The 14,398-nt window shown below is 33.0% G+C and overlaps 1 protein-coding gene across 1 annotated transcript; it reads left to right on the top strand.

The window, feature by feature from the left end:
- The first annotated feature begins 299 nt into the window (after positions 1-299).
- Positions 300-13,742, top strand: gpm6bb (glycoprotein M6Bb). Its single transcript, XM_042731925.1, is given in 8 exon segments — positions 300-458; positions 8,680-8,739; positions 8,742-8,865; positions 10,232-10,388; positions 11,157-11,325; positions 11,459-11,532; positions 12,137-12,202; positions 13,304-13,742. Coding segments are annotated over 8 exon segments (780 nt in total). The 5' UTR covers positions 300-409; the 3' UTR covers positions 13,385-13,742.
- Positions 13,743-14,398: the final 656 nt, after the last annotated feature.

Here is a 14,398-nt window from a genome sequence, read left to right as displayed (position 1 = left end):
ATCTGCTCCTGCTTTCTGTTCTTCTCTGCATCATTCATTGTCCGGAGGGAATCTTCCCCTTTTCTTTGCATGTCTTGGGTTCTCATGGGTCAGGCAGCAGATGGAAGGCTGGTTTGTGGCTCATCTGTTTTTTTGAATATGTTAATATATTCATGGGAGTGTGTGGTGGACTTCAGTGATGTGGGTCTCCTCCTCCATCTCCTCCATTAGCAGTGTGTTGGTCTGGGAATGTGTCCGTGATTTTGTGCAGCCGTGACTGGGAAACATCTCTGGTTTCTCTGTGGGTTCAGGGTAAGACAGTGATGTGAAGAAGACAGAGCTGAGCAAGAGAGAAGCACAGTCAGAAAACGAAGGAATACTACCAGAGAAGTTTGAAGGAGGAAGGTTTTTTTTCTGGATTTCTATAAACATGGAAACTCTATATGACGACACTGACGATGAGCGTCAGGAGAAACGAGGTACCGCTTACAGTAGCTTCATTATTGGGAAAGTCAATACTGCACTTGTGTTTCACTGCATCACATGAGTTTCATTAGAGCTGGTTATTAACTGGAGGTTTAGATTTTTAAACGTGTTAAACTCTAGTTCAGTTTGATGTCAAAAAGTGTTTTTGTTCTTCTGTTATTTAATGCATTGGCCTGTCAGTGGTCCAAGCAGGGCCTAAATCTGACTTTATATCACACCTGCCAATGGATGGTGACTTATATATATATTTATATATATATATATATTTTTTTACTGGCCATGAAACTAAGTGCATTTTGAAGAAAAACCCAGCAGGAACATTATTATTAACATTAATTGTAATTATTATTAATTTTTTATTATTTAATCTAATTTTAAAATGTATTTATACAAATGTAATTAATAATAATAACAAACTATTAACAGTACAGTTACAATACAATTTTTTTTTTCAATTTATAATTTCAACTGTCTCAGTCTTTAATGTATTTTTGTTTTCAAAGGTTAAAACCATAGACTGTATAAAAACATTATTTATTGTTTGAATTTCGTATTCATAGAATATTGAAGAGTGGTTTTGAAGCTCAAAGTGTGTAGAGCGGGCCTTCGCCATCTTGACAGCGCGTCACCGCGTGACTCTCCCGGATAAACGAAAATGGGCAAAAAGGCGGGAGCTGGTTGGTATTGTGGGATTGTGAGATGCGGCTGTCAATCTGTTGGTCAAGTGGTTAATTATTTAGTTCTTTAAGGCTAAATATAATTTAAACGGATGTGTTATAAAAAAATTCACCCCCCTCAGAGTTGTCATGAAGGGCAAAATTTGCTATTTAGACCAAAATTATTTTTTGAACCAGGCTGTAAACATGTTTTTTTCTGCTGTAAAGCTGGGCATTTTAACATGGGGAGTCTATGGGAGTGACTCCCTTTTGCAGCCAGCCTCAAGCGGCCAGTCGATGAGTTGCAGTTTTAGTCACTTCCTTGTTGGCTTCACGAGAGAGAGTGGGAGGTTGCCGCTCGGTTAAAACATAGAGCTTTTATTTTGGTGTAAAAACCACAGGGGAACTTCTCTTTGGAAATAATTCTCTTTTGTTGTCAACAGATTTATAACTTTGGTAGATGTTTGGAATATGCTGCGTTTTCAAATGCTTTTACTGCGAGCCGTAAAAAGATCACAGCACATTAGTTCACATATATATAATTTAATATAATTTATATAATTACAACGCAGTCTTTGCAAGTTGATAATTGCACTAAACCATATTGGGTTCACAGGCATTGTTAGAATTACAAGTCCAAGTCTTCAGAGATGTTTGTAAACTAACAACTCTTTATTCTGGTTATAGAATAATCACTTGTGGACTGACACTCTGTCTGTTGTAGAAGACCAAAGAGGAGTCCACTGTTGGGTTCAATTTTTTTTTTTTTTTTTACTTTTACTTATTCTGCATACCTACAGTTTTTATAATGGTTTTCCAGAACGTTCCAGTTTCTTGTTGTGAGTGTCTGGCAGACATTTGCATACTGTAGCTGTGAGTTTCTCTGTTTGTTCTTCTCCTCTTCTCAGTCTTTCCTCTGCATACTACAACTTTTTTCCATGGCATGAACACATTTCATGCACAAAATGCATGACACTGTGAGAAAGCATCTGTTTCTGTCTCATATTGGTTGCTCTGATCAGCTGGAGGTTGGCAGAGGGTGAAGTGTTTTCTGGAGCTGAATGTGTCTGGATGACGTGCTTTGAGCGTCCGGAAGTGCGGGGTCCTGACCTTGTGCTCTTCTGATGGAGGCTCTGCTCGTCACACTGGGCTCTTTGTGCGCTGCACCTCCTCTGACTGCGGCTCTGGCTTTCTGCTCTCATCTGGAGCCAGCAGAAGTTTTGGGCTTTGACTTGCAGTTTGGCTCTGAGTCACTGCATCTGCTCATAAACCACTACTGCTCCTCCTCCATAGTCTTCTGCTTCTCCTTCTTTCTTCTGCTCCTCCTCCATGTCCTTCACTCTTACACGGTTCATCACAGCCTTTTTGGTTCCACAAAGGTTCTTTGAGTCAATGGTTTTTTATTTAACCATCTCTTTCTTATCTTTTTATAATCTGAAGAACCTTCTTTCACCACAGAGAAACAGAAAGGTTCTTCAGATGTTGAAGGTTCTTTATGGAACCATTTAGACAAAAAAAGCTTCTTCTATGGCATCACTGTGAAGCACCTCTATTTTTAAGAGTTTTCTCCCCTCTCATCTTCTTTCTTCTCCTCTTATCTTCTGTATCTTGCTGTTGTTTCTTTATAGCTTCTCCTCCTTTAATTCTTCTTCTTGCTCTTCTTTCTGTTCTCTCATCTCTTTTTTTCCTATTGTCATCCTCTTTCTCTTTTACTCCTCCTTATTCTTCTCCTCATTTTTGTCTTTCTCTTTTTCTCTTTTTCTTCCTCACCCTTTTCTGCTTCTCCTTCCTCCTTTATCTTCCTCCACTGCATCTTTCTCCATTATTTCTCCTCTTTTTTCATCATGTTCATCTTTCTATTTTCTCCTCCCCTCCTTTCTCTTACTGCAGTGTCTCTTCCTCCATTTCTCCTCCTTTTCTTTTTCCTCTTTCTCCTTAACTTCTACCTTTACACATCTTGTTTTTCTCCCCCTCTACTTTTTCTTCTTCTCTTCTTCCCTTTCTCCTCTGTCTCCAAATCATCTCCCTCCTCATTTTTTTTCATTTTTTCCTCCTCTTCTCCTCTTTTTCCCCCCTCTTATTTTCTTCTCTTATTCATTTTCTTCTCTTCTTTTTCATCTCCTCCTTATCCTTATCTTTCCCCCCCTTTTCCCCTCCTCTTCCCCTTTACTTATCTTCCTTTTTTTTTTTTCTTTCTCTCCTTTTCCCTATTTTCTTATGCTCTTTCTCCTCCTCCTCTTCCTTTTCCACCTCTTTTCCCTCCTCCTCCTGCTCCTCTTCATTTTCTCCTCATCTTTCTCACCCTTTTTCTCCTTTTGTTCACCTTTTCTTTCTTCTCATCTTTCTCTTTATCTCCCTTTTTCCTCTTCTTTCTCTCATTCATCTCATCTCATCTCCCTCCTTTTCTCCTCCTCCTCATCTTTCTCCTTCTCTTCCTCCTTTTCTCCTTATCTTTCTTATCTTTTCTCCTCTTTTACTTCTTCTCCACACCCCCCTTCCTCCTCTTCTCCTCTTTATCCTTTTCTCCTCATCTTTCTCATCCTCTTCTTTCTTCTCCTCTTCCTCCTTTACTACTCCTCTCTTCATTTTTTCCCTTTTCTCCTCCCTGTCCTCCTCTTAGCTCTGTACAGTAGGGTGTTTAGTGTCTCCTCCAGTGCTCTGTAAAGCGTGGCAGTGTGATTCGGTGGAGTTGCGGAGGCTTTGAAGATCAGTGAAGGTTTTGCAGTTTGTTTGTCTGTCTAACTTGAGGCCGTGTTTCTGCTAACAGTCAGTGATCTTCGATCCCAATCAGCACTCTTTGTTTTTCCACTACCGTCAACACAAAGTGAACAAAACCTGTGCCATTTAAAGGCAGGATCTGGTTCAAGAACAGACCACATTTCAGCGAGTATGTGAGGGAGTAAACGTCTGAACGCAGCAGTGAAATATGACTGTGGTCAGGAATCAGGCGTAATCACAGCTGTTAACTGGTATGGAAAGCTGGAAAGAGTGAAATGTGGCTCGTGATTCGGGAATGTGGTGTGTTTGTGTGTGTTTTTGGGAGATGTGTTTCAGCAGAGATGTGTAATGACAGCATTTAAGTGTTTGTGGAATGAAGCTCAGTTTACTGAATACAGCATAAGCTCTTCTAAAAACTAACATTATTAGAGGCAAAACAAGAACATTAGTGAAGAAATAAATTTACATCTTTATGTAGTATTTAATATTTTAGAATTCCGAAATATTTAGTTATGAAGAATATTTGTGTATTTTAGATTTAAAAAAATCATATAAATATTTTAATATGAGAATTTATTTATTAAAGTATTGATCCTGGAGAGAGAAACATGCTTAACTGTCATGAAAAGTCACTTTGAATAAATAAATAAATAACAACACCAAATTATCCTGAAAGTTCCGCTATTTATATTCTATATAAATATTTACATAAATATATAAAAAAAATACATTTAAAGGAGCATTGCGTAGGTTCGGAAATTTCTAACCGTTACTGACACCAGTGGCCGTTAGAGGAACTGCAGCCAGTCTCATGCTCGTTCTCAGTGCGCACGCTCTCTCTCTCTTTTTGCCACACTAGATACGTTTTTTTTTTTTGCACACGTTTTTTTTTAACTTACGAGGAGTGTCCGTGGGTGTCTGAATTGTGCTGCCGGAGGCTGTTCGCTTCTTCCCATCCACAGAGTCCATCTGAAAACACTATTGCCACTGCTTACTATAATGGCTGGCGTGCCGTACGGTTGTAAGCCCAAGTAGACGAGACACGCGCATGACGTCACATTTTGTGAATTTTCGCGCCAATTCTGGCCCGACTCCTCCACACACAATTGAGCCTACAGGCTGATAGAGGCAACCGTGGTGGACAGTCGAGGTGTCATTCTTAAAAACCTCCACATAGCTCCTTTAAGTAATTAGAATGAGATTTAATGCATTTAAGTGATTATCCTGGAGGAAGAAATGTGATTTATTGTCACAAAAAAAGGAAGAACGAATAAAAAAATTAAATAAATACAAAATAATGGTAATAAAATAGGTTTCATTTTCTCTCTCGTTTTAGGGTGTGTCTATATATTTTTAAAAATTATATTATTTATAATGATGAATAAATGCAATTTATGTAACACATTGCATCATTTAAAAAAATAAATAATGTAAATATATGTGCGTTTACTTTGAAAACAACTCTGATAATCACACTATACTTTTAAGAATTCAGACTCCAATTACAGATTCCGATTTTTTTAAATAATATTAGTTTGACTGTTTTGTTGTAATGTGAAGATATTTATGATTCGAAATGAATATTGATATTAATCATCTGATGACTTTGGTCATTCTGACCTTTCTTATTTGACCAAAACATCACATGTTCCCCAAGAGTTTTGTGGAAAGGCTGGGAATAGAGAGTAGCATTTAAGTGGCTTCATTAGAGAGTGAGTGTGTGTGTGTGTGTGTGTGTGTGTGTGTGTGTGTGTGTGTGTGTGTGTGTTTTTTTTATGTTTATGCAAATGCGAGGTTCTGTGGGTCGTGAGAGACTGTGCTGTGGGTGATACTCACTGGGTTGTGGTTAACTCGCTGCTATGGAAACAGCTATTCACTAGTTGGGACAGAAAGCTTTCACCCCGGTGAGCCTCATAAAAGCTGGGCACAAACTGTCGGACGCAGACGGGCTCTGAAAGGGCCTCTCTCTGCTGCTTAATATATCTGCTTTAATTTGCCTTTGTGTGCTGGGAAAAAGGCCTCCGCGTTGAGGAACGTTCAGGATTCAGACGCTGCACAATTGGGCCCTGAATTAAAGCGCTGCTGTTTTTCAAGCCCCGGATGAAGCTGATAAATGTACACATGTAGACTCCAATCTCATCATTTGAGGCTTTTTAAACACACTTTCTTTTTTATTAATTGATGAATCTCACAAAACCTCTTAAGAACCATGGTTGTTATAGTTCACTTAAACTAAAACTAAAATTAAAAACAAAAAAGTAACTTGAAATAAAATAAATGTTAACTGAAAATATAAAACCTTTATTTCAGTTATTTGCTAAGGCAACACTTTTTTATTTACTTTAACTTCATAGGCCTATACTAAAATAACTAAAACTGAAATCGAAATGAATAAAAACAATATATATATATATATATGCATTAAAAAAATCCAGAAACTAATAAAAATGACAGACACAACAAAATAGCAAACTAACTAAAATGAAAAACATATAAAATAAAAAACTGATTCAATCAATTAAAAAAATAAATAAATAAATCAAAACCAAAAATAAATATGTTAACAAAGGAAAAAGAAACCTATTTTATTTTATTTTATTTTATTTTATTTTATTTTATTTTATTTTATTTTTTTTTTTTTTTTTTTTTTTTATTTTTTTTTTTAATGTAAATTTTTTAAAGTTATAATTAAGGGATCAAAATAAAATTTTACTACATACTTAGTAATATGTCTTTCTAATGTGACATTAGTTTTAATAATTAATAATTTAATAAAGTTTTTAATAGTTTTTTAAATATTTAAATAGTTTAAATGATTAGCATTGATATTTTTGTCATTGCAGTAATAAATCCTAATGAAAATGTTGAGAATAATGAGAATTATAAACACACTGTGATAATGACAATATCAGGAATATAATGTCACAATGGCAAAAGTCTTCTATTAAAAATAAGTAATTAATTAAATAAATATTTTATTTAAATAATTATTTAACTAACTAAATCATTATTTAAATACATTATTATTTTTATAGTTATTTAATAACAGTTTTTTGATGTTTTGAAAACTGCTATATGACTGTCATGATACTATAAAATGTAGTTAAATTTGCATTGTCACTACTTTCATTTAGTTACGACCAAACACTGCTTTACACGCATCAGATTCTTTTGAAATATACAGCTGATTAGTTTCACAGCAGAGTATTTTTCTTTCATTTCTTGTTTAAATGAGGCTTTGGTTCATATCCTTTACACATGTAAACTATAAATCATGTGTATCATGACTGTACAGCAGCTCATGTGAGTCCATTATCAGTCATCATCATTTTGGATGGTCCAGAACTGACCACACTGTTATAAATAAGACAATGAACGACTAACAGAAGGCAAACACACTCACGACTCAAGATTTTTTAAAACATTTTTATGGTCTTGATTGTTGTATGCATGCATTCTCTGGTAAATAAACCAACTAAAGCCAAAGTTTGCATGTTTTTTATTGGTTTGTTTGTTTGGAGATCTGGAGCAGAACTTTTTAAGTACTAATTTAACATCTTCATACTGCCCAGACTGAGCAGAAAACACACACACACACACACACACACACACACACACACACACACACACGCACACACAGTTCATTATTTTAGTCTTTGTTTTCACACTCTCTGCTTTACACTGTTTTTAATTAGGAGCTTCACAGTATGATGGCACGTTTATTAAAGGAATAATTCCTCCAAAAGCAGAAGAATTAAGAGTCAGTTTTACAGACTCTTGTGTTGTAATGCTGTTATTTGTCCATATTTTTCTGTGGAAAACAAAAGTGGAATTTTTAAATGTTTTTTTAAACGCCTCATGCAGCTCTGTACCATACATTCACAACATTTCATAGTAACCACAAGAACAAAAAGCATCATCAAAGTACCATATTAAGCAGGCATTATATTTCAAGTCTTTTGAAGTGATACGAGTGTTGATGTGATGACAACATGACATTTTTCAAGATTATCACTTATGACTTGAATTTCATTTGCTTCCTCATGCAAAACATGAAAAACATAAAAGCATACAGGTTTGGAATAATATGAGCTTCAGTAAATGACAATATTTATTTTTGGGTGAATTATTCCTGTAATTGTAAGGTTGCACAATAATGGGAAAAACAGACACAGCTGGTATTTAGTTTTTCTGTGATTATATATTGTGAAATGACAAAAATACATTAATTTTCACCAGATTGCTAGAATAGCCCCCCCCCACCCAACAATAAGGTAATTCATTTATTTCACAATGTGCTTTTTTTTTGCAATACTTTCTTCAGAATTGCAAGATTTATACTTTAATTAATTTCTCACAATTCTGACTTTTTTTTTCTCAGAATTGCACGTTTATATCTCACGATATATAAACAAAAAATGTTTATATCTCACTACTCTGTCCAATAACCAATGTCTTTGATACTGACCTTCGTTGATCCAATTAAATCATACTAAGCAAAAACGACTTTTAGTTATTTTAGTTATTGCTGAAAAAACTTTTTTTTTATATTAAAAACAAACAAGCAAGCCCAGCCCAGATTTACAAAGTAACCCAAAAGTAACGTAACGCATTACTTCCCATAAAAAGTAACTAAGTAACATAATTAGTTACTTTTCTATGGAGTAACACAATATTGTAATGCATTACTTTTAAAAGTAACTTTCCCCAGCACTGTATATATCACAGCTCTAGTATACAGTGTTTAAAGCATGTGTGTCCAGGAATGTGAATCCTGCATGCTGTGTTGTTTAAGTGAGTACAGCTCTTCAGACTGTAACGAGTGTTTGTGTGTGTGCAGGTTGTTTTGAGTGCTGTATTAAATGTCTGGGCGGCGTGCCGTACGCGTCTCTGGTGGCCACCATCTGTGCTTCTGCGGCGTGGCGCTCTTCTGCGGCTGCGGACACGTCGCTCTGACAGGAACCCTCACCATCCTGGAGAACCACTTCTCTAAGATCACCGCAGACCACGCCATGCTGACCGACATGTGAGTGATGAGGAATCTGGGAAAACACTGTCAAAATTGTGACATATTATTACAAAATAAAACAGCTGTTTTATTTGTGTGTGAATGTATGTTATGTTGTTTTTTATTGTTGTGATAGATGTTTTTTTTTCATCATTATTACTGTATTCTTTGTTGTATGATGTTCTTAAGTAATTCTAATATGCTGATTTGCAGCTCAAAAAACATGAAGACTGGTGTAATGATGCTCAAAATACAGTTACATATCACAGAAATAAATTACATTTTACACACAGATTCACATAGAAAACAGCTATTTTAATTTGTAATAATATTTCATAATTTACTGTAATTTTTATTTAAAAAACACATCTTTAGTGAGCAGAAAGAGCCTTTTAAAAAACATCACAAAATCTTTCATTATTCCAAACTTTTGACTGGTTGTATATATATTTTAAATTATACTTTCATAAATTTACAACACCATTGCTTATGTATTTGTATTTAATGTCTTGCATTAAATGTCTGTTTTCTTTTATAGAGTTATGACAATAGATGAGATCATCTTAAAATGAATATCAATACAAACTTGCATCATGTAGAAATACTTAATTTTTAAATCTTTTTTTTCACATTACAGTAATGAGAATTTGGAGGGAAATGTAAATAAATGTCATGAAAGTTAAAATTTTATAACCATAAACAAAATATAATTATTTTTATTTTATTTTTTTGTAATTGTTTTTTTTATTATTTATATAAATATATATTTTTTGGATGTTAAGGGCATTTTTTTTTTTTTAAGTTTTCATCTGTTAGATCTTTGTAAATGCATGCTTTCAGTCAGCAGAAGACGGTCTTACAGATGTTGAAAAGACATGAATTTAATTAAATCCTCGTGGGAAGACATTAGATGCTGTTTAATGAATTTATGTAGATTCCCAGTAAATCATTTTATATTTTCGTCTCCAGTGTCTCAGTAGATTTTCCAGGACATCATGCACTGAACTGAATGTGTTTTCTTGAAGTTTACCTGATCATTTAACATCCACTGATTCACAGTTTATTTTATCGTCTCTTAAAATGAAAAGACTCACCTGTTACGAGTAATTCTGGGCAGTGTTTTGTGTTCAGTTTATTATGGTGTTGTATGTTGATTGTTTGTAGTAGCTTTACTTTTTTGTTTTTTTCCATCTCGAGACTTTAATTAAAGTCACATGCAGTGATGAGATGTTCTCAAACGATGCTGAGTCTTCAGGACAGAGGTTAATGACAGAATTACCTTGCACTAACACACACACACACACACACACTCATGATGCTCCAGATGGTCAGAACAGAAACTAAACACACACAAGCAGTAACATCTGTGAAATCTCTTCTGCAGAATCCAGCTCATGCAGTACGTCATATACGGCATCGCCTCCTTCTTCTTCCTGTACGGCATCATTCTGCTCGCCGAGGGGTTTTACACCACCAGCGCCGTCAAGGAGCTCCACAGCGAGTTCAAGACCACCGTCTGCGGACGCTTCATCAGCGGCATGGTACCAAACCTCCTGCACATATAAAAATAAAGAGTATCAAAATAAATTGGGGCTTTTTTTTTTTTGCATAAAACATTAAAATAAATTTCAAAATGAAAGCAAATAAGTGATTAAAAAATAGAATTATTTATATATATAAAACTCTTAAACTTTAAATATTATTCAACTTAAACGTAAAAGTAATTAAAATAAAATAGTAAAATAAATTACAAAATAAAAACAAATAAAAATGTAAAAAATTTGATAAATGACCTAAAATAAATGTTATATATATATATATATATATTATATTAGTAAAAATATATAATAAATGACCTAAAATAAATGTTATTATACACACACACACACACATATAAAATTAACCTTTATATTGTACCAAAGTAGATTGGAAAATAATTTAAAGTAGTTAAATTGCTAAATAAAAGCAATTAAAAAATTTAAATAATATCAAATAATTCTCTAAAAATAAAATAAATCAGAATAAATTAGAAAATAATTTCAATAAAATAGTAAAAAAAATTATTACAAAATAAAAACTAATATGTATCAATTTGATATATATATATATATATATATATATATATATATATATGATGTATATATATATATATATATATATATGTATATATATATATATATATATATGTATATATATATGTATATATATATATATATATATATATATGTGTGTGTATGTAACTAACCAAAAGAATGAGTGATTTTGTCTGGAGGGCCATTGCTAGAACTGTTCAAACATCTCTTTCTCAGTTCGTGTTCCTGACCTACATCCTGGGAATCGCCTGGCTCGGGGTTTTCGGCTTCTCAGCGGTTCCCGTGTTTCTTTTCTACAACATGTGGTCGACCTGCGCTGCCATGCGCTCACCGATGGCCAACCTGACCTCCATCGACAGCATCTGCGTGGATGTGCGGCAGTACGGTACGAGACTCTGAATATGATGTGATGAAGTACCGGCTCATGCTTTCCCTGTGAACTTCACTATGAGCTCTGTTGATGTTTTGATGAGGATTTGAGTTGTGTGATAGTTAATGTTGTTTGTGTGTTGATGCAGGTATTATTCCATGGAACGCAACACCAGGCAAAGCTTGCGGCTCTACGCTAGGTGATATTTGCAACACCAGCGAGGTATGAAAACAAATGTGCCACACGCTAGTTTACCGACTTTGTCATGCAGCAGTGTATACATGTGATATACATAATTCTAGTTCTACCTGCTTTATTCATTTAATTATTATTATTTTACAAATATGAAATGTTTATTTTAATTTTGTAAGTCCTTTTTAATTTTATTAAATATTTAATTTTTTTAAATGGTTTGCTTTTTACAAAATTTTATTTGTAATGTAGTTTTTTTATTTTATTTGGTTAGTTCTTTTTTATAATTAATTATAAATCTTTTAATGAATTCATCTTTAATTAATAATCTTTTTATAATAATTATTTAATAATGTATCATTTATTTTCTTTTATTTTTTTGCTTTTCATTTATAATATGTTTATTTTAATTTTAATATTTTTTTATTTACTATTATTTAATTTAGTATTTTTTTTAGTTTAATTTATTAAATAATTATTTAATAATTTATTATTTTATTTTTTTACAAATATACTTTTCACTGAAATGTTGTTTGCAACACGAGTGAGGTATGAAAACACATTAGTCAGACTCTTACTGGTTTATTTGTCATCCAGCAGTGAATCTAAATGATTTCTCGTTCGTCTCTTGCAGTTCTATCTGTCTTATCATCTGTATATCGTGGCTTGTGCCGGAGCCGGAGCGACTGTCATTGCTCTGGTAAGCCGATGTTTGTTTTATGGTCAGATATATGGGGTGTTTGTTCCTCTTCCTCCTCTTTTTATCCCTTCATCCCCAGCACCATCTACTGCAAACCATGTGCTTTAAGCCCCTGATCTAATGGTTAGTTTTGCGATGAGGTCCCAGTAGTCCACCTGAGATGACTTGATTTTGTTCTGCCAAAGGCATGCATGTAAATGACTGAAAAATCAGCCAGTGGGACGTCAGCCATAGAAACAATTCCTAGTCACATACTTTACTGATACCTGAAGGGAAAGTTAGTCTTATTTTGTCTGCAAAAATCCAAGACATATCATGATTCAACACAACATCACTAGTTCAGTCCTATTATAATAAATAAAGCTGTCAATACTGCAAGCGTGTCACCATCAGCTGATGCATGTTTGCATTATTGAAAAAATAATGAATTAAGTTTATTTTGTTTCATTGTATAATTTTATAAAATAATTATTTTATTAATTTTTTTTAATTTAAAATGTAATTTAATTTACATTATTACGTAATAATTTAATAGTTAATTTATTTTCGAATGTCTTGCTTTTCACTTTAAATTTGATTTGTACTGTTTATTTTAATTTTGTTATTTATTTATTTTATATTATTACAAATATGCTTTTCACTAAAAATATTATGTGTACTGTAATGTTTATTTTAATGTTATTATTTAATTTATTAAATATTTATTTAATTAATTTTTTACCGATATCTTGCTTTTCACTATACGTTTTATTTATGATGCATTTTTATTTAATAATATTACATAATTATTTGATTTTCTTAAAATCACATTTTTCACACAAAAAGAAAAAAATATTTGTACTGTTTATTTAATTTTTATTATTTCTTTGTAATTTATTAAATTATGTAATTGTTTATTTTATATATATATATATATATATTAGAAATATGGTCCTTTTTGCTATAACTTTTATTTGTAATTGAATTTTATTATCTATTTTATATATTTAAATATCTCTTAGACGCCTGCAGTGTGGACAGTGTTAGCGAATGAGTTTCAGGACTTATTTATCTGCACTTTCTTTATTCCGTCATTGATTTCTGTTCCTTCTCTTCCACCAGCTCATCTACATGATGGCTACCACGTATAACTTTGCTGTTTTGAAGTTTAAGAGTCGAGAGGACTGCTGCACTAAATTTTAACGAAGTTGCATGAAAGTGCCTAGAATGAGCAGCCACTGACAATATGGACTAAAATAATAGAAACGAGAACAAACGAGAGAAACCCTTGATTGCTTTGACATGTAATGTGTAAATATAGGACTGTGCACAGATGTAGCATTTGGACGCCGGTGCTGCCGTGTCTGTAAACATGCCTTTGCCTTCGTTTCTGCAACCACTAGAAAACGTTCATTTGAAGCCTAACACAAAGTCTCTTTAAACTCCTTCTACAATGTCTTTGTCTAAAGTTTTAAAGCTAAACAACAGACGCACAGCGTAACAGAGGAAAGTATTTTTCCCTTTTATTTTCTCAATAGAGATGCTGGAAAATTCTGATCATGAAATGTGATTCAAAGCAAAAAGACAAATATTGAAGACTGATATAATACTGACTGATATGTGTGTGTGTGTGTATATATGTATATATATATATATATATGCACACACACAAACACATACATAAACCACCGGTCAAAAGTTAATTACGATTAAAAAAAAAATAAAATAAGTGCATGTTAGAAGAAACATTTATCAATTATAATTAATCAATGTTGAAAACAGTTCTGCTGATGAATATTTTTGTGGAAACTGTGATATATTTTATTCTTCAGGATTCACAGACGAATAGAAAGTTCAAAAGAACAGCATTTATTTGAAATATAATTCAAGTCACTTTTGATCAGTTTAATGCATTATTGATGGATGAAAGTATTATTATTTTTTTGTATTACTAACTCCAAACTTTTGAAAGTTAGTGTATCACACTTTCCATAAAATATTGTGCAGCACAACTGTTTTCAACATTGATAATAATCAGAAATGTTTCTTGAGCAGCAAATCAGCATATTTTTATGATTTCTAAAGATCATGTGACACTGAAGACTGGAGTAATGATGCCGAAAATTCAGCTGCGCATCACAGGAATAAATTACAGTTTAACAGATATTCACATAGAACACAGCTGTTTTAGATTCTAATAATATTTCACATTTTTTA

The sequence above is a fragment of the Cyprinus carpio genome, chromosome B9, assembly GCF_018340385.1.
Source record: "Cyprinus carpio isolate SPL01 chromosome B9, ASM1834038v1, whole genome shotgun sequence".
In the NCBI taxonomy this organism is placed as follows: domain Eukaryota; kingdom Metazoa; phylum Chordata; class Actinopteri; order Cypriniformes; family Cyprinidae; genus Cyprinus; species Cyprinus carpio.
Note: the sequence above shows the minus strand (reverse complement) of the source record. Positions and strands in the feature narration are given on the sequence as shown.